The sequence below is a fragment of the Varanus komodoensis genome, unplaced genomic scaffold, assembly GCF_004798865.1.
Source record: "Varanus komodoensis strain SLA01 unplaced genomic scaffold, ASM479886v1 scaffold3, whole genome shotgun sequence".
Classification (NCBI taxonomy): domain Eukaryota; kingdom Metazoa; phylum Chordata; class Lepidosauria; order Squamata; family Varanidae; genus Varanus; species Varanus komodoensis.
In genome coordinates this window covers 19,303,297-19,325,274 of record NW_025335761.1, presented here as the reverse complement: position 1 = coordinate 19,325,274, position 21,978 = coordinate 19,303,297, and the positions used below count along the sequence as shown (strand labels likewise).

Here is a 21,978-nt window from a genome sequence, read left to right as displayed (position 1 = left end):
ACCCATCTATAGAAAAGACATGCAGCATGCAAAACACACAGGATTGCTTATCAAGACATATTCATCCATCCAGTGTGATGCTGAATATTTTATTTGGCAAACAACTTTAAGGAACATGATCATGCAATTGTTTCAGGCTCCGTTGTGTGCACAAGTCCTGTCAAACTTTAGGTGTGCTCATGAAAGACTTCCTGTGCTGGTTGTGCTGACAATTCAGATTCTAATTCTGAGTATGAGACTGTTTTTGAAATGCCTCAGACTCCAGCTGTGGCTCAAGGTCTAACAGGGGGAAACAGTGGGGAAATTAGTATAAGAGCAGGTGGGGAGACCAGTCAACCTGACCATGGGAATGTTGAGGAATTGAAACACTTAAGTGGGAAGTCTCTCCAATAGAGAACTCCCACTGGCTGAAGAGGTAGACCCATTCGCTCACCATCAACACTGGAGGGAAGCCCAGTAGTGGTACACTGGGATGAGGGGAAGGGTGCCTATTTTCACAGCACCTCCCTCCAGAGTTGTGTCTCAGAAGGGCTCATAAAGAGAGTATTGGGAAATGAATGGTAGAAGGGGTTCAACATTTCACTTTGTGCTCAGAGACTAATATGTAACAATAAAGATCATTAAGCAAAGGAACACTGGTGAGACTGATACTTCAGAGAAACACTGATCATGACAGCCACCAATACAATATCCTGTGGCTGGGGGTCACAGTATATAGCTTGACTGCAGCATGACACTTAAAGTGTCTGAAATAAAAGCAATCATTTACTACATACACCAGAAGGATGAATTAATACCTGCTCCAAGACCAAGAAAAATATTCATATAATGTAAGTATAGTTCAAGGGGTAGTTAGGATGTGGTCCTTTTTTTCTGAATGCTAGAAAAATAGAACAGTAACTACTTCTGCTAATGAAGTTCTTATCATAGTGCTATGACTTTCCCTGTAAATTAAGGCATCTCAACTTGGGTTCTGAGAACTTGAGAAACTGCTGTGGGCACCACTACAAGAGGCTCCCATGGAAGAGGTGGCTACATAACTGTGGGGACCTAGCTAGTTGTAAATGAAGCAGAGTGGGGTTAGTGAGCTTAGTGGCTAGAAGAGGGGGAAATAACAAGGCAAAGAGAGAGGGGAGAGCAAGAGCAAAGCTAGAGGCTGGAAAGGAAAAGAAAGACAACTGCTCCAACATCTCCCAAGGTTATTCTTTTTCTTCTTTTAGGTAGCAAGGAGGGAAGAACTTCATGGGTGCCCTGGAGCCCACAGTTGCTGCACTGGGAACCAATACCCTCCAAAATTCAATACATTACCATGAAGGTAGCATATCTGGCTTTCTGGAAGCTTCTTTATCAGGTGGCCCATGAAGAATTCACTTCCAAAGTTCTCTGGATGTATAAATGCTCCATATTTCAGGAATCCCACCTCATAGGGAGTAAATTCTAGCCATTCTATAGAGAACAAGTAAATTATGATGACCAAGACATGAGATTCTGTCATTTAAATATTGTAGGTTCCCAACCCAGAATTAATTTCTTTGAAGATAAATATCAGATAGATGAGCTGCTTTATATTATTTTCTCTTACCTCTGAAGTCATTAGTGCTGTACTTTTCTCTGGTGTTGATAGCCAGATAGACAGGCAACGGGTTCTGACCATACATCAAAGCTTCCCTCTCATCTGACAGTCTGTGATTATTTTTCTAATTTTGAACAAAAAAAAAATGTTATATGCAAAGCCATGGAATAGGCTCATAAAATAACACAAGCTAGGAAATAACCTCAGTGTTTAAACTTGAACATGAGTGAATAAATAGGAAGCTGAAATGAGCTACAGCTCTGATATTCATGCTAAGGGATCACATGAATAAGTTTGAGATTATTGAAACATGTACACAAATGAAACATGGATTTATTTGTGTATTATCCTTCATTCTGTAGCAGTACTTTCCAGAGGTCACTAAAGCCTATTTGCATGATATACCTGGGCTATAACTATAGGGACCATTTCTGCTTACTCCCTATCTGGATCTCAATGCAGTTTAAATCAGCTTTTCCAACCTAGTACCTTCAAATGTGTTGGACCAGACAGCATCCCAGTCACCATGGCTGATCTTAAGGAGGTCAAAGATGGTGTAGGATAAGTGGGTACAATCCTTCATATTCACAGACATGACAGACAGGAATTCAACGGTGGGAAATAAGGAGTGGAGCGATACGTAAGGTTCACAACTGATGATTAGCAGGGAACTTGGTGCACAAACTTGAACCTTGTTTTGTTTTTCTGGTGTTTCTAGTACTGGCTACTCACTGCTGAATTCTCATCTGATGTATACATAGAGATGCATCACTCATATTTGAGCTTAATTAATCTAATTGATTGCAATAGAGTTTCCTGGTGGCCTTACATGAAAGGCAATTCCCTTCCAGTGACAACATGTTTATCAAGCATGCATCTGCAGCTCTTCAGGACAAAAAGAAAGGTTTGATACTGTACCCCATCATTTAACAAATACTCTAGGATGAGTCCCCAGAGATCTATAAAAGTTGTCTTGTGTCCTTCTTGTTTCCGTTGATTAAGCTGTTGTTGGTAATATTTGACACGATTTATGGAAAGCATCTCCATCTTATTTTTGGTCACTTGTTTCCTTGCCTCATTTATTTTCTCACTCAGATCCTTCTGTGACCAATAAGCATCTCTATATATTTGTGACATGGCCCTAAAAACAAAGTATAAAACGAAAGGGTGAGCATGCAACTGGCGACATGGAAGCCAGTGCTGAAATTGCTGATCCAGACACAAGAGTGATCCATGTATGATGCCCTCATGTTTTGTCCTCATGTATGATGCCCTCATAGTGTTCCCTCACACACATTTGCAATGGGGTTGTGTCATTACCATCACTGGCATCATATTGCATCGATATCCTGCCTTTTTTCCTCTTGCAAGGGACACAATACAGTTTGCAACAGCTCTGCTGTACCCTCACAGCAACAAGAACCCTGTGAGGCAGGTTATGCTTAGAGTGGGTGACTGGACCCAAATTACCCAGTAAGCTTTATGGCTGAGTGGGGACTAGAACCTGGATTTCTTGGGTCCCTGTGCAACACTCCAAGCACTATACCACACTGGTATGTACCATGCATTGTATGAAAAATATGTCTGTTTGTCTATCCAGAATCTCTTACCATTGCTGATGGTTTCGTTGCTCTTCTAGCTCTACCTTTTTTATTGGTGAGCAGAAGTATATACAATATTCCATGTGTGATCACACCATAAATTTGCAGAAAGGCATTGTGAAATTGGCAGAAATTGTCAGCATGCCACCACTTCATGCAAGATTTCAGAAAGATTTCACATTGAATGTCACTTACCATGTAGTGCCAGACAAACCAGATATGTAAGTTATGCAGTCCAGGAGATTTAATCTTTGGAGACCGCTCATACAGCCATATGTTGTTGTAAATGATCTTGTCCCACCTCCAGTTGTTACAACTGCCACCACTGGAACCTGGAAAACACACAGGCACAAGAGATGCATGCATCGCCCATTATGGCCATTGCTATCAAGTGAAAAACAAACTAGGAGACAACAAATATAGATGCTTCTGTTGCAGGATGGAAAATTTTGGACACATTTAGATTGAATGATGTTAAAGTGCAGTTGTTGCTTATTCAAAAGTGCCATGGTAATGGTATACCATACCTTCTGCATATGTGATTAAAACCAAAAACACTTTGCAATAGAGAATGTGCCCAAGGCTGAAGAGCTGAAAGGTGTCAGAATTCATGAAATTAATTACCTTTCGCATGTAGTCAACCACTGTACACACACCCACACACGTCAGTTGTGTAACGAAACATAACAGTCACCGCCTGCAGTAAGCACTCAGTGCATGACCACACAACTTATCTAAGCCGAGCAGTGCCATCACAACCAGCACAGTCGAAGTACGCATGGATCGGATTTGACACACAAGCAGCCTGCATGCACAACCTGCTACGCTCAACAGGGCGATTCAAATCCACATGGACCAAACAACAAATTTTCAAAAGTTACTTTTAAAACTTGGAAAATCTGTCAAAAGATGTGCCGGAACTCCGTTCCAGTGCATTCTATGACAAAAAAAGCACTGCATATACTAATTTATATATGCACATGTAGAAAAAAATTACTGGGATTGATTAACATTTTTTAGTAGGCAAAGGTGGCCAACTGATTTCTCAGGCAAATTATCTCAAATCAGTTTGCACCTGTCCCAGTGGTTTCCCAAATCAATAATTATTTTGCAATAGTAAATAATTCACCCTGTCAGTTATAAACAACTGCTGTACTCAGAGAAAGTTTGACAGAGAATTAGAGTGGGGTGGATCTACTATTTGGGCCATTTCCTTATAGGAAATGGAATAAATCCACCTTTAGACTTTTCAGATACTCAACAGTTGGCACTGCATGTCACATACCTCATGTTCCTGCAGGTCATAATCTAGCTGGAGAACCTGCTTCAGAGCATGAGCAACTCGACACTTTCGTTTGCACAGGAACTCTTGCTCCTGTGGGCACAGACCATACCCCAAGCGCACGTCTAGATCTTCTGGGCAGGAGCAGTGACTGCCAGAAACACAGAGATCATATGTTATCTCAATCTATGAGCAATCACAGAATTTTATCAAGTGGAAATGCAGCAAGAGGGAAGCAAGCAAGAATGTGGAAATGCATTCAGTATGAATGGTAACCTCCCGCCCTCACACGCTCTCATTAAGAATACTTGTTTGGGCATAAGTCCAATAGATGTGTGAAAATTATTCCTGTTTTAACATATCTCCAAGAGACATGAGAACTCTACTCAGTTCTGTTCTGAGCTAAGGACGCGTTGCACTCCAGTAAATTAACTTTAAGTTTTGATAACTTGTTTTAACCCATAGTAACTTAACTATTAACTAGTTAAATGTTAAAATACTACAGATTTAGAAAGGGTTAGAATGGGATGAAGATGCTTTTGTGTCAGTGGAGAGGAGCTCCACCAGCAGAGGGGCTGTCACCACCCTAGTTCTGCTCATGGCATTTTCTACCTCCAATATAACTGATGATTTTTGCCATCAGTCTGAACAAAATAGGAAACATGACCAAATGGCAAAAACATGCTTGAAAATGGTTGAAAATGGTTTCTACTCAATTTGAATAATTGCACCTAATGGCATCGATGTTAATACATAGCTACCCTTGCCTTAAGGAGATCTGTGAAAGCCTTTCTTGGAGCTTCGGATTCGGATGGTTGGAACAAAAAAGGGGGCATTTTTGGTGATTCCTAGCCCTAGTTTTGGCATGTTTTCTCTAGGAAGCCCCCTGCCTTCTGTCCACATTGCTCTCTTTTCAATGCCAGGATAAGGCACTTCTGCTGTCTCAATAATTTTAAGTGTGTAGAATTTTTAGGGTGTAATCCTATGGTCCCCAGACATTGTGTGTGGCTATGGGATACTGACAGTTTTCACCCCTAATATAACAGCCAGAGCAATGATTTCAGAGTGAAAATCCTGACCATGCTGAGATCTTCAACCCTGCATCACTCCCAAACCTTGCAGAAAGCTCTGCAGCAGCTCCTCTTCTGTGGTCAGTTTCATGACCTTGGACAGGGAAGGGAAAAGGGGAAGCAAGTATGGAGGAAGAGAAGCCAGGTTATGCTCTGTCCTGTGACCTCTCTTGCCCCAAGCAGTGCGACTCTGTTGGATGGATTCAAGGCCCATCTACTGGAAAATATATGATGCAGAAGGATGCATTACATTGTGTGGGGTTTTATCGATCTTTTCTTTTTTGTTGTATTATTGTTGCTTTTAACTTAACTTTAAAACACCTAGATAATTTTACAAGGCATTTAATAAAATGAATGAATAGATAGATAGATAGATGGTTGGACTTTAAAAACAGACTAGGCTTGCAATCCTAGTTACACATACTTACCCAGGAGTATGTGACTTTGAACTCAGTGGGGGCTCCTTCTGAGCAGGTTTCAGGCCCAGTGTCAAGATTCAGCAAGGGTGGACAGCAGCTAAGGGCCCAGCAACTCAGAAGGGCCAATCTCTGCCTGAGCCTGCTGCAAAAGCATCAGCCTTCCCCATTGTCCTTGCTTGTCAATCCAACCAGCTGGATCCTCAGGCACCTTGCTGCCCCATTCTAAACTATTCTTTTTACTTACATTTGGAGTAGTAGTAACCTTAAACCAATTCAAGGTTGGCTTTGGAAGGACAGGACAGCCAGTGAAGGCTGTGATCTCTTCAAAAATCCTCATTGGCTGAACCCCCCTCCCCCAGGCATCTGTTTAGTTCCAGTAACTCTACTTGAAATGCAAGCTATGAATTGGGAGACCTGCAGGTTTTGAGGGTCAGGTCCTGCAGTGCTTTGCCAGTGGGTGAGGTGAAGGAAAAGGAGGAGTCTTTCCACTCCCTGCCAGCTCCAGGTGAAAAACACTCTGAGGAAGTGCTGGCTTGCTGGCGAGAGTGTAGGTGACTTGAGGGGATGGCACAGAGGTGGTGGGCTTGGGAAATCAGTGGCCTGAGTAGGTGGCAGGCAGTCAGGGGTCAGTTGGGCCTTTGGTGGCAGAGACAGGCAGGAGGATTCACAGCAAACATGGGTGGCAGCAAGGGACCATCACCAGCAATGTGCCAGTAATCCCAGACACTGGCACCAACCTTGGTAGGTGTATATAGATTTGCACTATAAGATTATGTTTCAGTATATAATGCATTATATTACCTGGAATCTCTGAGATTCATGAGCTACTACATTCATTTAATTCATGAGCTACTTTGAGACAACTGTTAAAGAGCAAATGTGGCATTAAAATACCCTGTCCAGAATCATGTGGCACTCACCAGCTACAAGAAAGATTAAATATTAAAATATCTTACCAATCATCCACTTTCACATGCAAATTATACTTTTTTTCCTAAAAGGGGGGACATAAGAATCATACAGAGCAATCAGTATGTGACATCATTCCCCCCATTCAGAGTTAAGGGTGATCATCCCTGGATTTCTAAACACCTTTCCATTACATACAGCAGAGGTCCCCAGTGCAGCAACACTGGGCCCCTCTAATTGCACCCAAGTAGGACTGGTAGTAATTGGCACAATTTGTGAGTCTGGGGGACCAGACATTCTATGGGAACATACACCCAGAAGGTTATTTTCATGTTAATGGCCTAGAAGACAGGGTGAGCAGAGACCTGAGGAACATGTTGCTACCATTTATTTATTTATTTAGAATATTTATATGCCGCCCTTTCACAGAGCCTCAGGACAGCTTACATAAATAAATAAAAATAGTAATAAAAACATAATACAAATAAATACCGAATACTAGAGGAATACCGAACCAATAAAGTATCGCCTAGAATCTGCAAGTTCTTGGGGACCAAGCAAGATAATCTTAAGTTCCAGAGCCACCAAATGCATATCTTTAACCATCATCATAAAACTGTCATGTGGACAATATCTTATGATTCTTCTTCCTCAGTAGAATTCTTACTGATTCTTACTTTCAATATGTTGTGAAAAGCTGAAGAATGGCACTCACCTTCACTATTGGCACTTTCTCCCCTCTGGGCAGTGAATTCAACATCACAGGTGGAACATCTTTCTTGGTGCTACGTGAGCAGGTTCTCTAAGGCAGAGAAGACATTATAAGCCCTTTGAGCTGAAAAGCTGAAAAAGGTTGCCCTGATCATTATGTAAAGAAACTTACATTGGTATTTTGATTATGACAGCAGCATACAGGATTGCATCGTGATTTTTTCTTTGGTAGTGTAACAGCCAATGTTGACTCCTTGTACTTGACATAGTGGAAGGTTTTGGGACATGGAGGTGTCACAATAGCATCAGAACCCAGCTTAAAACAATACGAGCCTTCACAGGATCCTTTTACTGAAAGCGAAAGGTCTTTCTCTAAACACAGAAGGCAGAGAAGGTTGAGAAGCATCAGCAAGTTATCTCTTTTCAGAGGAAGCAATCAACGGGGAAACCCACAGGGCATCCATTTCACAGAGACTTATTATGGCCTTTCATTCCTAGAACATATATTGATTTCTTTATACTAAATGTGTCCTGCCTCAAAACTTAAATTTCTCTGTTTGTTTATGTTCTATTTCAATAAATCATTAAACTTATTATTATGCAATCCCAAATTTAAAATAGTAGGCAGGTGAGCAACAAAAATAAAAATAAAAAGAAAAATGAACGTTAATTATGATGGCCACCACTGTTCAGTTAGTACATAATCCTAGAGCCCCTTGGCACTCTCTATTTATTTATAAAATATGTATGCCGTCCATTACTTCCGTCTCTGGACAGCTTACAACATTAATCAGAATAAAATAAATTAACTATGGGCATAGAAAAGGTCAGAATTCCAGCGCCAACCTTAGAGCACTTGTCCAAGGTTGGAGCTGGAGCTCTGATTTAGAACATTTCCCTCCACCTTCACAGCAGACTTGGTTCTTTCTGCATCTCTGGCAGCTCTGAAGTCAATTATGAATAGTAAATGGTCTCATGCAAACTTACTTGACTTATGTCGCTTCCTCTGATTTATCTCAGCTTCCAATGTGCAAACTTCACGACACTGTAAAAATAAGCAGCAAGAAAATCTACAGATTACTCCTGGATATGTATATTTTTGCTAGATTGCATTCAACTAGCTGACCTACCTATAAATATGGGATTCAATGGCACGGCCCAAGAAGATTTTGAATGCAATGACACTTTCAGCAAAAAAATAAGTTGGACTAACAACTCCATTTCCTAAGTTAAACTAGTGCTGACTTGGATCCAACATTGTGCAAGTGCACTTTCACTGGTGCAACAGTGCTTCTCTGTCCCATCCTTCCTTGCATGCAGTGTATGAGCTCTAAATCAGATCTGAGGGTCCCTCAACACTCTGTAGCAACTTTGGAGGGCATACCGGGGACTGCCCTGAGAAGCAAAAATCCATTCCACTTGCAGTTTCCATGCTGTTAGCTGGTAGATAACTCAGCACTGGATCCAACCCATTTTTACTATTGATAGACTCTAGAAATATAGAATAAAATTACCACTAAAACTCCATTAGTAAGTATGGTTTCAGGAGGGCCTGACCTGGAAAACAAGATATAAGTTCGGTCATACTTCTAAACAGTAAAATATTACTCCTGCGAGACAAGATTGAGTTTATTTTCACCATGATCCTACAAAAGGGGATTTTAAATAAAATGCAAGCTTAGTATTGGATCTAAATACCCTGGGTTTATTACACCTCCTTAGTTTTAGCTTCAAGAAATGTGGCGATGATTCTTACAAATGAGGAACAATACGGGAGTTGCTTCCCCGTGCAAAGACCACACAAGAGAGACAAGATTCATCGCATAGGAGAACCTTGCTGCTGCTCTCTGAACAGACCTCTGACACCGATGTGGATATTCTCACATGGATACTGCCCTTATCTTGTGACTCTACAGTGTTGCAGTAGGGGGGATAGAGCTCCAAAAAGGCTGTGACCACACTCCTCCCTTTTTGTCTATGGCTAAGACCGCTGCCTTAAATTCTACTCCCTGCCTATGAGTAGAATAGGCAGGGAGTAGTTCCACATATGTTAAGACAATGATGCCAACTACTTAATAACAACAATTAACAGCATTGCATTACACCGCGTTACATTGGGAGTTTGCTTGCATCTCTGCATGGAAGGTAGATACACTCCAATTACATTTCTCTGCATCTCTGAAGTCTAGAAATGTATTTCTTAATACATTTGGCAATCTTCAAATGGTAGTCTTCAAATGGCAGTCTTCAAGAGTTTTCAAACATTTTCCTCAGACTTTATTCCTGCAAAAATTACCTTTCACCAGTCAAGTGAATGGTCCTGACCACCTCTTTTGGAGAAAGAAGTTTATTTTAAATGAGTAATCAGCACCAGCTATTTCACTATTGCAGGTGCGCTGGAGGCATATGATAGCCACTGCTGGCTCCAGGTTTTTGATGGCCCTTCAGCAAGATGCACTCAGTAAGTCTACTGTCTTACCACCATGGCCACCAGCTGTTATTTCTCATCAACATCTTTCTCAGCATTGCTACCCCTTGCAGGCAGAAAGCAAGTAAGAAAGTGGGCATATACTTGTCACCAGCATCCTTGTGTGGGCCAAAGGGAGAAACAGGAGACTATGAAGAAGAAAGAGCCCAGAAGTGCCTTTTCAGTGCTGTCGTATGTGCCACCAGTGGGTGCCTAACTCTTGCTTCCCAGCACTTTCTGAGTAGGGCTGGCACTAGAGAGGGAATATGGTCAAGCAAATGCTAAATTGTGTTCAGCAAATTTTTATTTCTCAAATTAGCTTTTTCCAACATTCTCAGGAGGTGCCACCCCAATTTTCTTCTGTCATAGAACTCAAGGACATGTGTGCAGTCTCTCATTCAGGTAAGAATCAGACCCAAGCCTGCTTGACTTTATCAAAGTATCTATACAATGTGTTTTCTAATTAACATGCAGCATTTCTGACTTAACCTTTATCAACCAGGTTTAAGATATTGGAACTTTTTAAAGCATCCATCAAAATACAATGAATATTGGTAAAATTGAAACTGCCATTGAAAAACAGCATTTTGATTATAAATTTAGGAGTGTAGATACTGTCTGAATTCTTTCCAGGTTTTTGTCTTCCAGCATTTTATTGCCCTAATGGAATTTATTTGTATTTGAAGGAAATAATTCCTATTACTGAATTACCACAGCCATCATTTTACATCTGAAAAAATAGATTTATTTGAAGAATATATTTACCATTTATTCATTTACAGTGTCAGAACTCTATAGTACAAATAAAGAATTTAAAACACTTACGCAGGTTCCACTATAAATTCAACTTCCAGCTCTTCTTGTGCCTACCCCCAACAAAACAAAACAATCCCCCCACAAAAAAATTAAATGGGCACATAATTTCCTTTTCCTCTGAAATAATATTAATAAAATAGCATCACTGTATAAAGTTGTTAGAGGACATATAATACTCCAGGCAAAAGATGTTTTTGCCAGCTACTGTAAAAACCTCTCCAGAAAATTTATAGCAATAATTAAATGATTATTAATAATTAAGCAACATTATTTACTATCCAGTCCAACATATCTTTCACCAGCCAGCACACATTTGACAGTTTTACTGCTAACCTGTTAAGAGCAACATAGAATGAAAGGGTGTTATGGCACTTTTCCAATGATCACACCCAGTTTTGGCTATATTTTGCAAGTGGAAAAAAGCCACCAATTTTTCCATGTTCAAGTTCCAATAAGAAACTGGATCCTAAGCTCCCTGACTGAGTAGATACTTCCATTGGCGGAAGCAAGGATGCCATTCTTGCCAATACCTATTCCCAGTCCAGCTCTATCCCATCCTAGGTTTACAAAACCTAATGGAACACTAATAATATTCAGAGGTGGATTCAAGTGTGTATAACTAACTGTCAGCCATTTCCATCTTTATAGAAAGCAATGAACAAGGAAAAGATGTTTCAATTCAGCAGCTGGAAATTATGAATTCACCACATAGGCTGTGTCATATGTGGGTAAGACAGCAAAAGGGCAAGTGACTCCTTCAATTGGACTTATTTTAGAAAAAATATTAAAGCAAACCCTTTAATATGACATACAGCATCATTTCTCTTCCAGAAACATATTATTTAGGACAGTGTTCCCCCAGATCTCAAATATGTGAATTACTTTTTCTGTGTCTAGACTAGCAGAGCATTAGTTATTTTATTTTATAGATAATGCATGAACTGTAATTACAGTATATTCACCATTTGCTACATATCTAGCATTGTATTCTATAAAGAGAGTGAGAGCACAAGCAAGAGGGAACATGTAATTGATTTTGAATTATTCAGGCCCACAAGTGGCTTACTAAACCCATGGTGGGCCATCATTCATAGCCTGTACTCAGCTTGTTAGATAGTTTTACAGGCTTAAAGTTCAGTGTGGTGCACTTACAAGCTGTCAAAGGTTGCAGTTCTATGCATGTTTCACCACAGCAAAACTCTACAGTTCTCATTTATGATTATGATTGTTAAGCCTTCCTTCCATCTAAACATGCACAGGCTTGCACCAAAAGTGTCATATTTCAGTTCCCACCTTTGGATCACATTTAAAATGCATGAGAACTCTTTCTCCAACCGGAAGCCGAGATATGTCAAAGCGTATAGTGAAAAGGAGGTCATCCGGAGTGATGGCATCTTCGTCATAGACAGACAGCTCTAACATATTCTGTGAGAAAGAAGCCATGTATCAGATGTCTGATAAAAACAGGAAAATTCTCTTCAAATCCTTTGCTCTAATTTTCCTTGTGGAAAGGCTAATAAGAATAACAACAGTGTGGAACTTTTTGGTTAGGAAGATTAATTACATGTACAGGATATGAATGTAACCACTGACTCTTTCGGTGGTGTTCCTTTTCATGTGATAACACCCATATTTAGTAGAAGTGGACAACTAAGAAAACTGAAGCTCATTCATCAAGGTTCTTTAATATTCACCTGGAAATTCACACTGTCAGCTTTGGTGAAGGGAGGGACAATCACATAACATTTCACACACATTTCCCTGCTCATTTGTATAAATAGATGCACCTTGCATCAGTTTCTCCTATTGACTAAAATGCATTTTTGTTTCCTGCATTGCATTGCAAGCTAGAGGCTTCAGACCACAGAATGTATTCAAATCCATAGGTCAGTTCCAGGAAGTGCGAACTGGAAAAATTCTGAACAATTTGAAGCTATTTTTTCATGCACCCCGAATACATAGTTGGGCAGAGTCTTTGCTCATGATTAGCTCTGCAATTGAATTCTCCCCCTAGAGAAGTATGCATGAAATCCCCAGTATATCCTGTTGAGTGGCCTTGTTTGTTTTTTAGTTTGTTTGCTTGACTATTTTGCCCAACATTGCACTGATTTCTGCTATGTCCTTGTGTGCTAACAGTTGCTTTGCTTTGGTGCAATCATTTTTGCTTTCAAACTATTATATGCCTCCTGAAAGGTATACAATTGAAAACTTTAAAAAAAGTGTGTATCAATGTAGTTTGCTACAAATGCCACTCTCACATAGACATATACATGTAGTTTTGGACTGCCTTTGTTGAAGCTTATGTATAATGGATAGATCTGAATTTATGCTATTGTACTGATGTTTAGATGCATACATGCATTAATTGCAGGGGGGTTAATTTAGATTTTGTTTTAGTGACATTCACAATTAAAAAACTGGTGTAAAAAGCTTGGTGCTACTATACTATGGAGATAATGCTATCAAAAAAAAATTCTTCTCAATTTGCTTTAAAGTCTGTTGTAAGACCTTTATTTCACAGTAGACCGAATGAGGATATTTTCATTCACTCTAAAATGAACTCTAAAAAGACAAGCTTTGATTGTATTTATTCAGTGTATGTGGACCCCATTGCATTGCAAACTTTTATATGTGGGCAGGGTTCCCCCATCCAGTGAAAGTATGGGGCACTTCTACTCAGGTTGCAATAAATATTTGCGTGTGTGCTTTCTAGCATGTAAGTTATCATGAGTTTGCTAGTTGAAAAACTTTTTATATAGAGTGACATGGCTTTGAAATATGACCCATGTATTTATTATTAGAGTTGTGGCAGTGTAGTTAGTCTGTTTTGCCAAACAAAATGTAGAGCTTTGTGGCATCTATGGTCTAGTGCATTCATTATAGCAGACATTATTATGTGCACCTGCTGAAATCTGCTTTTGTCTATGCAATTTTTGCTGCGATAAATATCTTAAGTTGCCACAATCCTCCCTGATTTTTATTGTTGCAGCTGTCTAGTAGTATTTACTCTCTTCCAAACCCTTTTTTCAACATTTCACCGTGGGAGTTGTAATTTAGAAGCAATTGTGCAATTTTCCCACACTTTGATTGAGGTAAACCAGCAATTTAACTGAAACACCAGGGTTGTATTTAGTGCGTTGTATCTGCTCTTAGTCTAATTGAAGTGCCATCTATTTGAATAGGTCTAGTGTAAGTAGGGCTGACATTGGGTACGGCCTTCCTATTCCAAGTCAAAGCATACTGGATCCAAGTTCACTTAGGCTGCAGTTCTGCACACACTTACCTAACAGTCTGTCCCAGTGGAGACAGTGAGCTTAACTTCTGAGTGGCATAACATGGATGCACTTAGAAACCTACTTTATGCTGTCTTGGTCCATCTAGCTCAGTATTGTCTACAGCAAGGATAGGCAAAGTAATTTATTTATTTATTTAAAACATTTGTATGCTGTCCTTTATGACAATTGTCTCAGGATGGCTTACAGCAAATAAGCCATAATGATCCATGTGCTCCCAAAGACCTTCCTTACTTCCACCAGAACACCCTACATCCCCCAGTTCCTTTTTAAAAATATCTGTATTTTCTTAGTGCCAGCTAGGATTGCCTCAGACCAAAGTGGAAGCCTCTAACAGCTGTCACCTTAATTTCCCAGGATTACATCTGGGCTGATTCTGTGTGTGCCGGTTCTCTCTGTGACAGATGGGAGGACTGGCACACGGATCCCTAGTTCCAAGTGTGAATCCAACCTTAGAGCTCAGTTTCCAAACCAAATCTGGGAATCTGAAGTATCCAGAGGTCCACTAGCTATACAGGATCTCTCTGCACTGAGGGACGGGCTTATCAGATTGCAGAGAGGAGTCTTTGGTGGCTCTACCGAAAGAGGCCAGCAATTCAATCAGAGACCTCTTGCAGGCCAAACAGATGCTCCACCACTGAGCTGCAGCCCTTCATTTCATACAGCAATAGTGTACACAGAAAGGAAAACCAGGGAATATCATGCTTCGCTTCTGCTTATTAATGGGGAGTCAACATAGCTGGATAGTAGAGAAAAGAAGCACTGTTGGAGAGTGCCAATACATTCTGCACTTTTTTACAAAGCCAGTAGAAAAAGATCAATGATGCTGCCAGACAAACAAACTCCACCCATACAGATATCTTAGCATCAGCCAGTGCATGCAACCACAGATAAAGGGACTCAGATATTGGGTAAAGACCATGAGCACAAATGTGTTGTGTTGTGTTGTTTTAGAAGTCAAGTAAGAACAGTCTTGACCACTGGCTGCTGAAAGCAAATATCATCATCATCATCATCATCATCATCATCATCACCATCACCATCACCATCATTTACCTTAACTTGTGTCTGAATCCTATAGTAAAAGGTTTCATTCCAAACAGGGTTCTTGCAATTATTGACAGTTTTGGTCCGCATCTTTTCGCATGTGGCAGTTGGGAGCCAGAGCACCACATAGCAGTCAGACTGGCTTACTGTGGAGAAGATGAACAGCGTAACCAGGGTTGCCAACTTTTGAACCAAACCATGGGCAGCATCCAGTAGGAAATTGTACCTCCACTGATTCCAGTCAGGTCCCATTGATTTTCTTCTGCTTCTGGAATGGAGATTCAGTACTTCTGGAAGCAACTGGCACTGCTCATTTCCGGAAGAAGGCAGGTTAGTGGGGCTTGCATAAGGTAGTACTGCTGATCTGCCCTTATTCAGAAACAAGTATTACTGCTCATTTGGAGCTTCCCATATGAAAACTGAAATCTCCACTGCAAAAGCGAGGTGTCTTCCTTGCACACTGGCATCGGCAAAAGAGGCCCCTTGTGCAAAGGGCCCTTTGGATACTGGCCCGTGTCAGCTTAACCTTTAACAGCACCTAAACCAGGAGCCATTAGGGGGGATCCTATTTAGCTCTGTGTCATTCAAACCATCTCCTCTTGGTTTCTGAATGTAATCAGACCATACATTTCTTTTTCTGGCCAGTCAACCACCTTTGCTATAGATTACAAGGCATATGAAAGTAAACCATGTATAGAACAGGGATGTATTCTAATATCTTTATTTAATATTAATTAGCTTAACTAATTATCTTTTTTCCACATTGCCCTTAATCGGATGTTTTAAAAGTTCCTACTTGGGACTTTGTAGTCACACATCCAGCCACAATCCTTTTTCCAGATAAATGCAACTGAGTGGATTTGTGGGTCAAACTATATATGATGTTAAATCTTAACTGTAAACTTAAAGCAAATTATATTCCCTGGGCAGGCTGATAATTAGCAGAATCAGATCAGGAATGCAAGGGGAATTCTGGAGGCCTGATATGAGCCTGAAGAAAACCCCTGAAGCCAGAATTTGCATTGGGAGGAATTTCCCCCACTGGTGCCAACAGTGACTTTCCTCAATACAAATGCTGCCTTCAGTCAGAGGAGGGGTTTTCCTTGGGGCCCCAGCTGAGGAAGCAAGAATTGACTTCCCCCTCCACACCTGCTTTAATCCCTTTAATTATCACATGCACACCCCCTTCTGATGCAACTTGCATTTTAACAAAGCTACATATTAGATCAGATGCACTTTTGCCTTGAGTGAAAATCAAACTGGGATGAGTAAATTACCAAGCCTGGAGTAATTGCCTGATGCCTCAGAGGAGAGAAATAAGAAGGGCTAGGGTGTTTATACATGCAATGCACTACACCTATACCTCTACCACGGTTTTCTGATGGTGTGGAAAGGTGATTTACATGGAAGCAGTGCCCTCCAGCAAGTTTAGATATTGCTTTCAGCAGCTGAAATAAAGCTGGCCCATCAGTGTTCATCAGAATTCTTCTAGGTTCACTGATTGGAGTCGATTGGAGTCAATTTCATAAAAGGTGGCTCTGAGGCTGTAACAAGTAGGTGGATGACAGAGCTCTTGGATGGTGCCACCCTAACATTACTGCAAAGCCCTTTAAACCGCAGTCACAGAAGGCATGCTCACAAACCCCCATGCTGCGCAACTCCTGCTTCCTGCGACCTGTTTTGATCTGCTAATGGCACCTGTGTCTGATCTCCATGGCAGAAAAAGACTTTTGGGAAAAATGTCTACACCATGCAAACTTTTTCACTGTGCAGATGTTAATTCTTGATTTACAGGATGTGGTATGGAGATGCGTATGTGCTGGTGGATCTAAAAGGTCCTATTCCAGTTCCAGGTCTGATTCTAGAAGTTTTTCTAATGGAAGTTGTGGAAGGAGAACCCAGAGCCAACCTCAGGACAGTAAAGGGGCAGAAGCAGCGAAATCTGCTTGTTCATACAGACTGATATGCAGGTATCCTGGTGGGTTCCTTCGCTAGTGGGGCAGGAAGAGCTGCTGCCATCACTTGCCCCTCTGCTCTCACCCTGTGACTGCAGCAATGCGGGTGGTGAACCCGCAGCTCTTCAGATGATGGCATAGGGAATGTGCTGGGGACTCACTCTTCACCAACTTTCCAAGGCCCTGAAGGGGAGGACACCAAGGAAGAGGCAACTGGGGCAGGAGCCTCTGAAGCTCCTTCAGGGCTCCAGCTGACTGAGAGAGCAGACCTGGTTGGGAAGAGATGCGAGGAGACTCAGGAGAGGATGGAGAGCTGTTGACTTGCCCAGTCCCTGGCCCCCAGGAGAGATGAACTGTCCAGTTAGAGGGCTTGCATGGGTCTTGCCAACTGGCTGTCTACCAGCAGGAGCCACCCAGACGGTGGACCTGCAGTGTGAATAAAAGGAAAGGAATTGTGGTGGGGGATTTTCCAGTTTGGGTTCAACACTCCCTCATTCTTTACGTGAGCAGAGGCTATCATTCAGCTTGCTGGGGGCTTTTAGGGTTGCATTGCCTTGACTCCAACTGTTGCATAGTCTGGCTTCATAATTCAGTTATTCTTTTCCTCCCTTGAAATGTGTTCTATTAAAAATGTGCAGAAATTTTTCTGGGGAATTTTTCAGCAAAGGTCATGGAGCAGGTGGTATTGTTCATTTTTAAAAAATGCCAGTTTCTTCACCCTCTGCATCCCCTACAGACTCTAAAACTGCTCCAAAACAGTGAAAAAGTAGCACTAAGAATTGCAGGGGGAAGGATCACATCCGTCACTTCCTGCTGGCCAGGAGGGGAACTCCATCAGGGAGCAAACTCAGGGTGTAAGCCATAGGATATAGTACAGTGTCAGAATAAGGTCCAGAAATCAGTGAAAAATAGTATAATTATTACACCACACATGAAATTTTCTGACATTAGCCCCTGAAAAATAAATAGAAGATTGAATATACTTAAGAAATTCAATTTTCATGCTATTTCTTCCAGTTATTACCCTGGGGAAAGTTGTAAGTACTAGTAACACACCTCAAAGACCTCTTAATGACACGAAGAGCATATTTGATAGAGTGAGCTTGTGCCATGTTTACTTGCTGTCACAAAAGGCTGCATGTTAGCATCCCTAACCTGAACACTGTTTCTGTCTCCAAAAAACACAAAGTATGTCTGCTGAGGTTTAGCTGTCCTCATGGTTCAGTAGTTCCAGTGTAGATATTTACAGGTGTGAGCAACCTAGAAATAGGCCTTTTTTGTGATTGCAATTCACCTGTGCAACCTGTTCGTACAACCCTCTCTTTATGAATGTATCACATCAGCCCACACACGTGATACTGCGATTTACTGATATATTTTATAGACTGAACATGAATGCTAAAGGAAATGGAGCAATACAGCTTTAAGCTCCATCATCCTGTTCTCAGACACAGGTTTGCATTCTCCTCCATGCAGGGAATACTATATTTTTCATTTGGTTTACATGTTTTGGTACAGCAATTAAGCAAAATACCATCACAGTTAACAAAACTGGTTGCTTTAATTGCCCCTACAGTTTATTGAAATCTAGAATTTGGTAATTTTTATAGCTATAGTAAACTATTTTGAAAGTTCCCTGGCATGGAGGCTGCCCAGAATTACTTTCTTGAGGGCACTGGCCCCATCACAGCTTTCCCCAATGTGGTACTTCCCTGTTTTTGTACTACAACTCCCATAATTCCCAGCAGCACAGCTAATGACCATGCAGGCTTGGAATTATGGAAACTGTATTCCAATGCATCTAGAGGGTACCAGTGTAGGGAAGACTATCCTAGCAAATGATATCTCATTTGTAAATACGTTACTTTGTGCATGGCACCCTTATACCAACATCAGTGACTCCGGAAGCATGTAGAACTGGAGTGGCTGGGCTGGTACAAATAGGTTTCTGATGTCTTCTGTACAGGGATAGTAGTATATATAGCCTTCCTCTGAGGGCAGCTCAGAGAGTGTCATCAAGTGAAAAGGGCCTTCTCAGTGGCGGTCCCCTATTCTAGAATGAACTACCCATTGAGGCCCAGCTGGAACCAATACTGCCATCTTTTTAGTTCCAGGTTAAACTGCTTGGTATTAATAATATTTAAATAGGGCACGATGGGGAATTCCTATTAGCTACCTCTTTAACACATCTAGCATTGTTACTGAAAATGTAACCTGTTTAAATTATTCTAACTTTGTATGTAGGAATTTTTGTGTGGTATTTTATGTTGTAGTTTGCTAATGCTATAACTTGTGAGCTACTCAGAGAATGTTGGCTATAGGTCAGGAAAGAAATTAAAATAGCAACAACAGGAACTGTCTCTGAGGTTGATATGTCAGACTTCATATCTGGGTGCATAATGTAATGGACCCTAGGAGCCATCCTCCTTATTTTACCTAATCAGTATAAAGTCCCATGAGAGAATGGCACTTGATACTTTGAGGGGCAGGGACTGCAGCCTAAGGGTTGAGTGTACGTTTTGTATGCACAGGGTCCAGGCTGAATCCATGGTCTCTGCAGCTCAAAAAGGGCTGGGTCACAGGTGAAGATGAAAAACTCCTGCAGACACCCTGGCCAGTTGCTGCCAGTCAGAGTAGATCCTTTGGGGCTAGATCAGCTCTCCTCAACCTTGGACCCTTCAAATACTGTAGAGTACAACTCACAACAATGCCAGCCAGAAGGAAGATGGGAACTCTAGTTGAAATGTCTCAGGGAAGCTCCACCTGGTTGGAGAAGGCTGAAATCATGGAATAAATTGTCTGATCTACTATAAATCAGCTCCTGTGTCATCCAAGGGAAAGCAGTTCAAATAATATAAGGGAGCTCTCATGATTTCAAGATAATTCAAAAGATCTTAACAGATAATTCTGAATTTCAGAGAAACTTGATGGCTATTCAAAATTAAACCTCAGTGTGTGGAGTCAACCTAGATGTGATTTTAAAAGCCAAAATTACCTCTAGCATTTTATGTATTTTCTGCTCCGCTACAGGGATGAATGAACCTATCAATTTTGACTTCTCATGTTTTCATTCCATTCATTTCCACATTACTTTGTAACTTAAAAAAACAAGTCTACACAAAAAACTGCAAGCATTTTTGGGCATACTTTTTCTAAATGTGCATAGTCTTGTATGCATTATTACTTAATTTTGAAGGTGTTTTCCGTAATATAGTGTTACATTGTACATTTCTCCATAAAATACATTTTGTTTGCATACTTTTGTTCAGAGAACTGCACAACATTCTGGTTTGTATATTCCAGACTTTCCAAGCCTGGAACTCTCCAGATTTTAGACTATGATTACCAGCATTCCCAATCCATTATTTTAGCTATCAGGTAGGAAAAGCTGGCATATTGATTCAGAAAGAGTGGCATTTCAAAGCTCTTATCAAAATGCACAATTAACAAAATTCTCCTCTAGCCACATTTCCTGTTCAGTCACAGGACAGCATCATCCCATTGTCCTGTTTCCGCTTTCCACACATCCACAATGCAAATATTTTTCTAATCCCTGTTAAGAATGTATGAGTCATGAAGGTGTAAACCATACTTGTACCCTTACATAAATAAAGTTCCTTGTGCAATAGTTGAGCCAACAATGCAGTCCTGTAGCAGATCTGAGGTTACAGATGCATAATTATCAACTGTGAGCATGGAGTGTATAGCTGAAAAACAATGTAAAATAGGAATGGAGCAGTACTTACCACCATCAGCTTTGCGGAGATTTCTCATGCGGATGATTCTTACTGTAAGGAAACTGCAGGGAAAATTTTCCATTGGCTGTAAAACAACGTATTAGGAGGAAAGGGTAAATACTAAATTGAATTTTTAAAAGCACTTATCTGTCACAGGAGAAAACTAAACTTGCATAAGTAGTTTGATAGAATCATGTAGTTGGAAGGGGCCAAAAAGGCCAGTTACAGTGATACAATTGTCCTGACTGAAGAATAGAATACACATGATCCACATCCTTGGCTTGTCTGCCGGACAGCATTGGTTTTCCATTGTAAATGCTCATGTGACATTTAAACAGTAGGTAAGATTGACTGCCACTATTTTCAGGTTACCTTTAACTACCAAAAAGTGAGATATTTGAGGACCATTACCTTCCATTGCTTTGTATGGCATATCATGAGCGGAAGTGACTGGAGCCAGGGGTCAGAGTAGATGGCTCAGGAGGCCCCTTCTGACTCGCTCTGTTTCTCTGTTTCTATTTTTTATGTATCCAAATGTAGCCATCTACAACAAAGGTTCCCTTGAAACTAGCAGAGGGTAGGAGAGAGAAGGATATGCTTTTCACTGATACTTCCATCCAGCTACAGCCCTCACCAACTTGGACAAGCCAAGTTTCAGAAGTCAGAAAGGGTTGCAGTGGAGGATGGAATGGGGAAAAGATACCTCCTCCATTCCATCAGTAAGAACCTTCCACTGGATCAGAACCACCATCGGCATGGACACTGTCCAGTTCCAAATCATTCCAATGTCATTTCCCTCCCATAAAGATCTCAAGCAACTACAGTGTTGAAACTGGAAGAAAGTGGATTTGGCATGGTCGAAGTGTTTATTTCCTTTGAAATGAACTTGATTGCATTATAATTATTTTAATACCTCAGTGCATTTATTTTCTTTCAACGTACGCAAGCTTGATGCTTCAGGGGAACTGAGCAATACTGGAATGCCTACTTTCTACTTATCCTCTGACTACAGCACTCAGAGGAAACTTTTGGGATCTGCAGCTGCAATCCATGGCTAATATCAAGTGATAAAGTTTGCATAATGTTGCTGAACCTACT

The 21,978-nt window shown here is 40.9% G+C and overlaps 1 protein-coding gene across 1 annotated transcript in view; it reads right to left on the bottom strand.

Moving 5' to 3' along the window:
• Positions 1-20,962, bottom strand: part of LOC123026289 (cytosolic phospholipase A2 epsilon-like) — a 29,842-nt gene extending 8,880 nt beyond the window's left edge. The window contains exons 1-14 of the mRNA XM_044435725.1: positions 20,890-20,962; positions 15,198-15,334; positions 12,142-12,273; positions 10,858-10,898; positions 9,080-9,122; positions 8,553-8,610; positions 7,738-7,937; positions 7,570-7,656; positions 6,902-6,939; positions 4,460-4,607; positions 3,370-3,506; positions 2,492-2,714; positions 1,583-1,697; positions 1,309-1,446 (exon numbers count right to left, since the gene is read on the bottom strand). Of these exons, the coding sequence (XP_044291660.1) occupies positions 1,309-1,446; positions 1,583-1,697; positions 2,492-2,714; positions 3,370-3,506; positions 4,460-4,607; positions 6,902-6,939; positions 7,570-7,656; positions 7,738-7,937; positions 8,553-8,610; positions 9,080-9,122; positions 10,858-10,898; positions 12,142-12,273; positions 15,198-15,334; positions 20,890-20,962 (1,570 nt within the window). The remainder of the gene's footprint in view (positions 1-1,308; positions 1,447-1,582; positions 1,698-2,491; positions 2,715-3,369; positions 3,507-4,459; positions 4,608-6,901; positions 6,940-7,569; positions 7,657-7,737; positions 7,938-8,552; positions 8,611-9,079; positions 9,123-10,857; positions 10,899-12,141; positions 12,274-15,197; positions 15,335-20,889) is intronic.
• Positions 20,963-21,978: the final 1,016 nt, after the last annotated feature.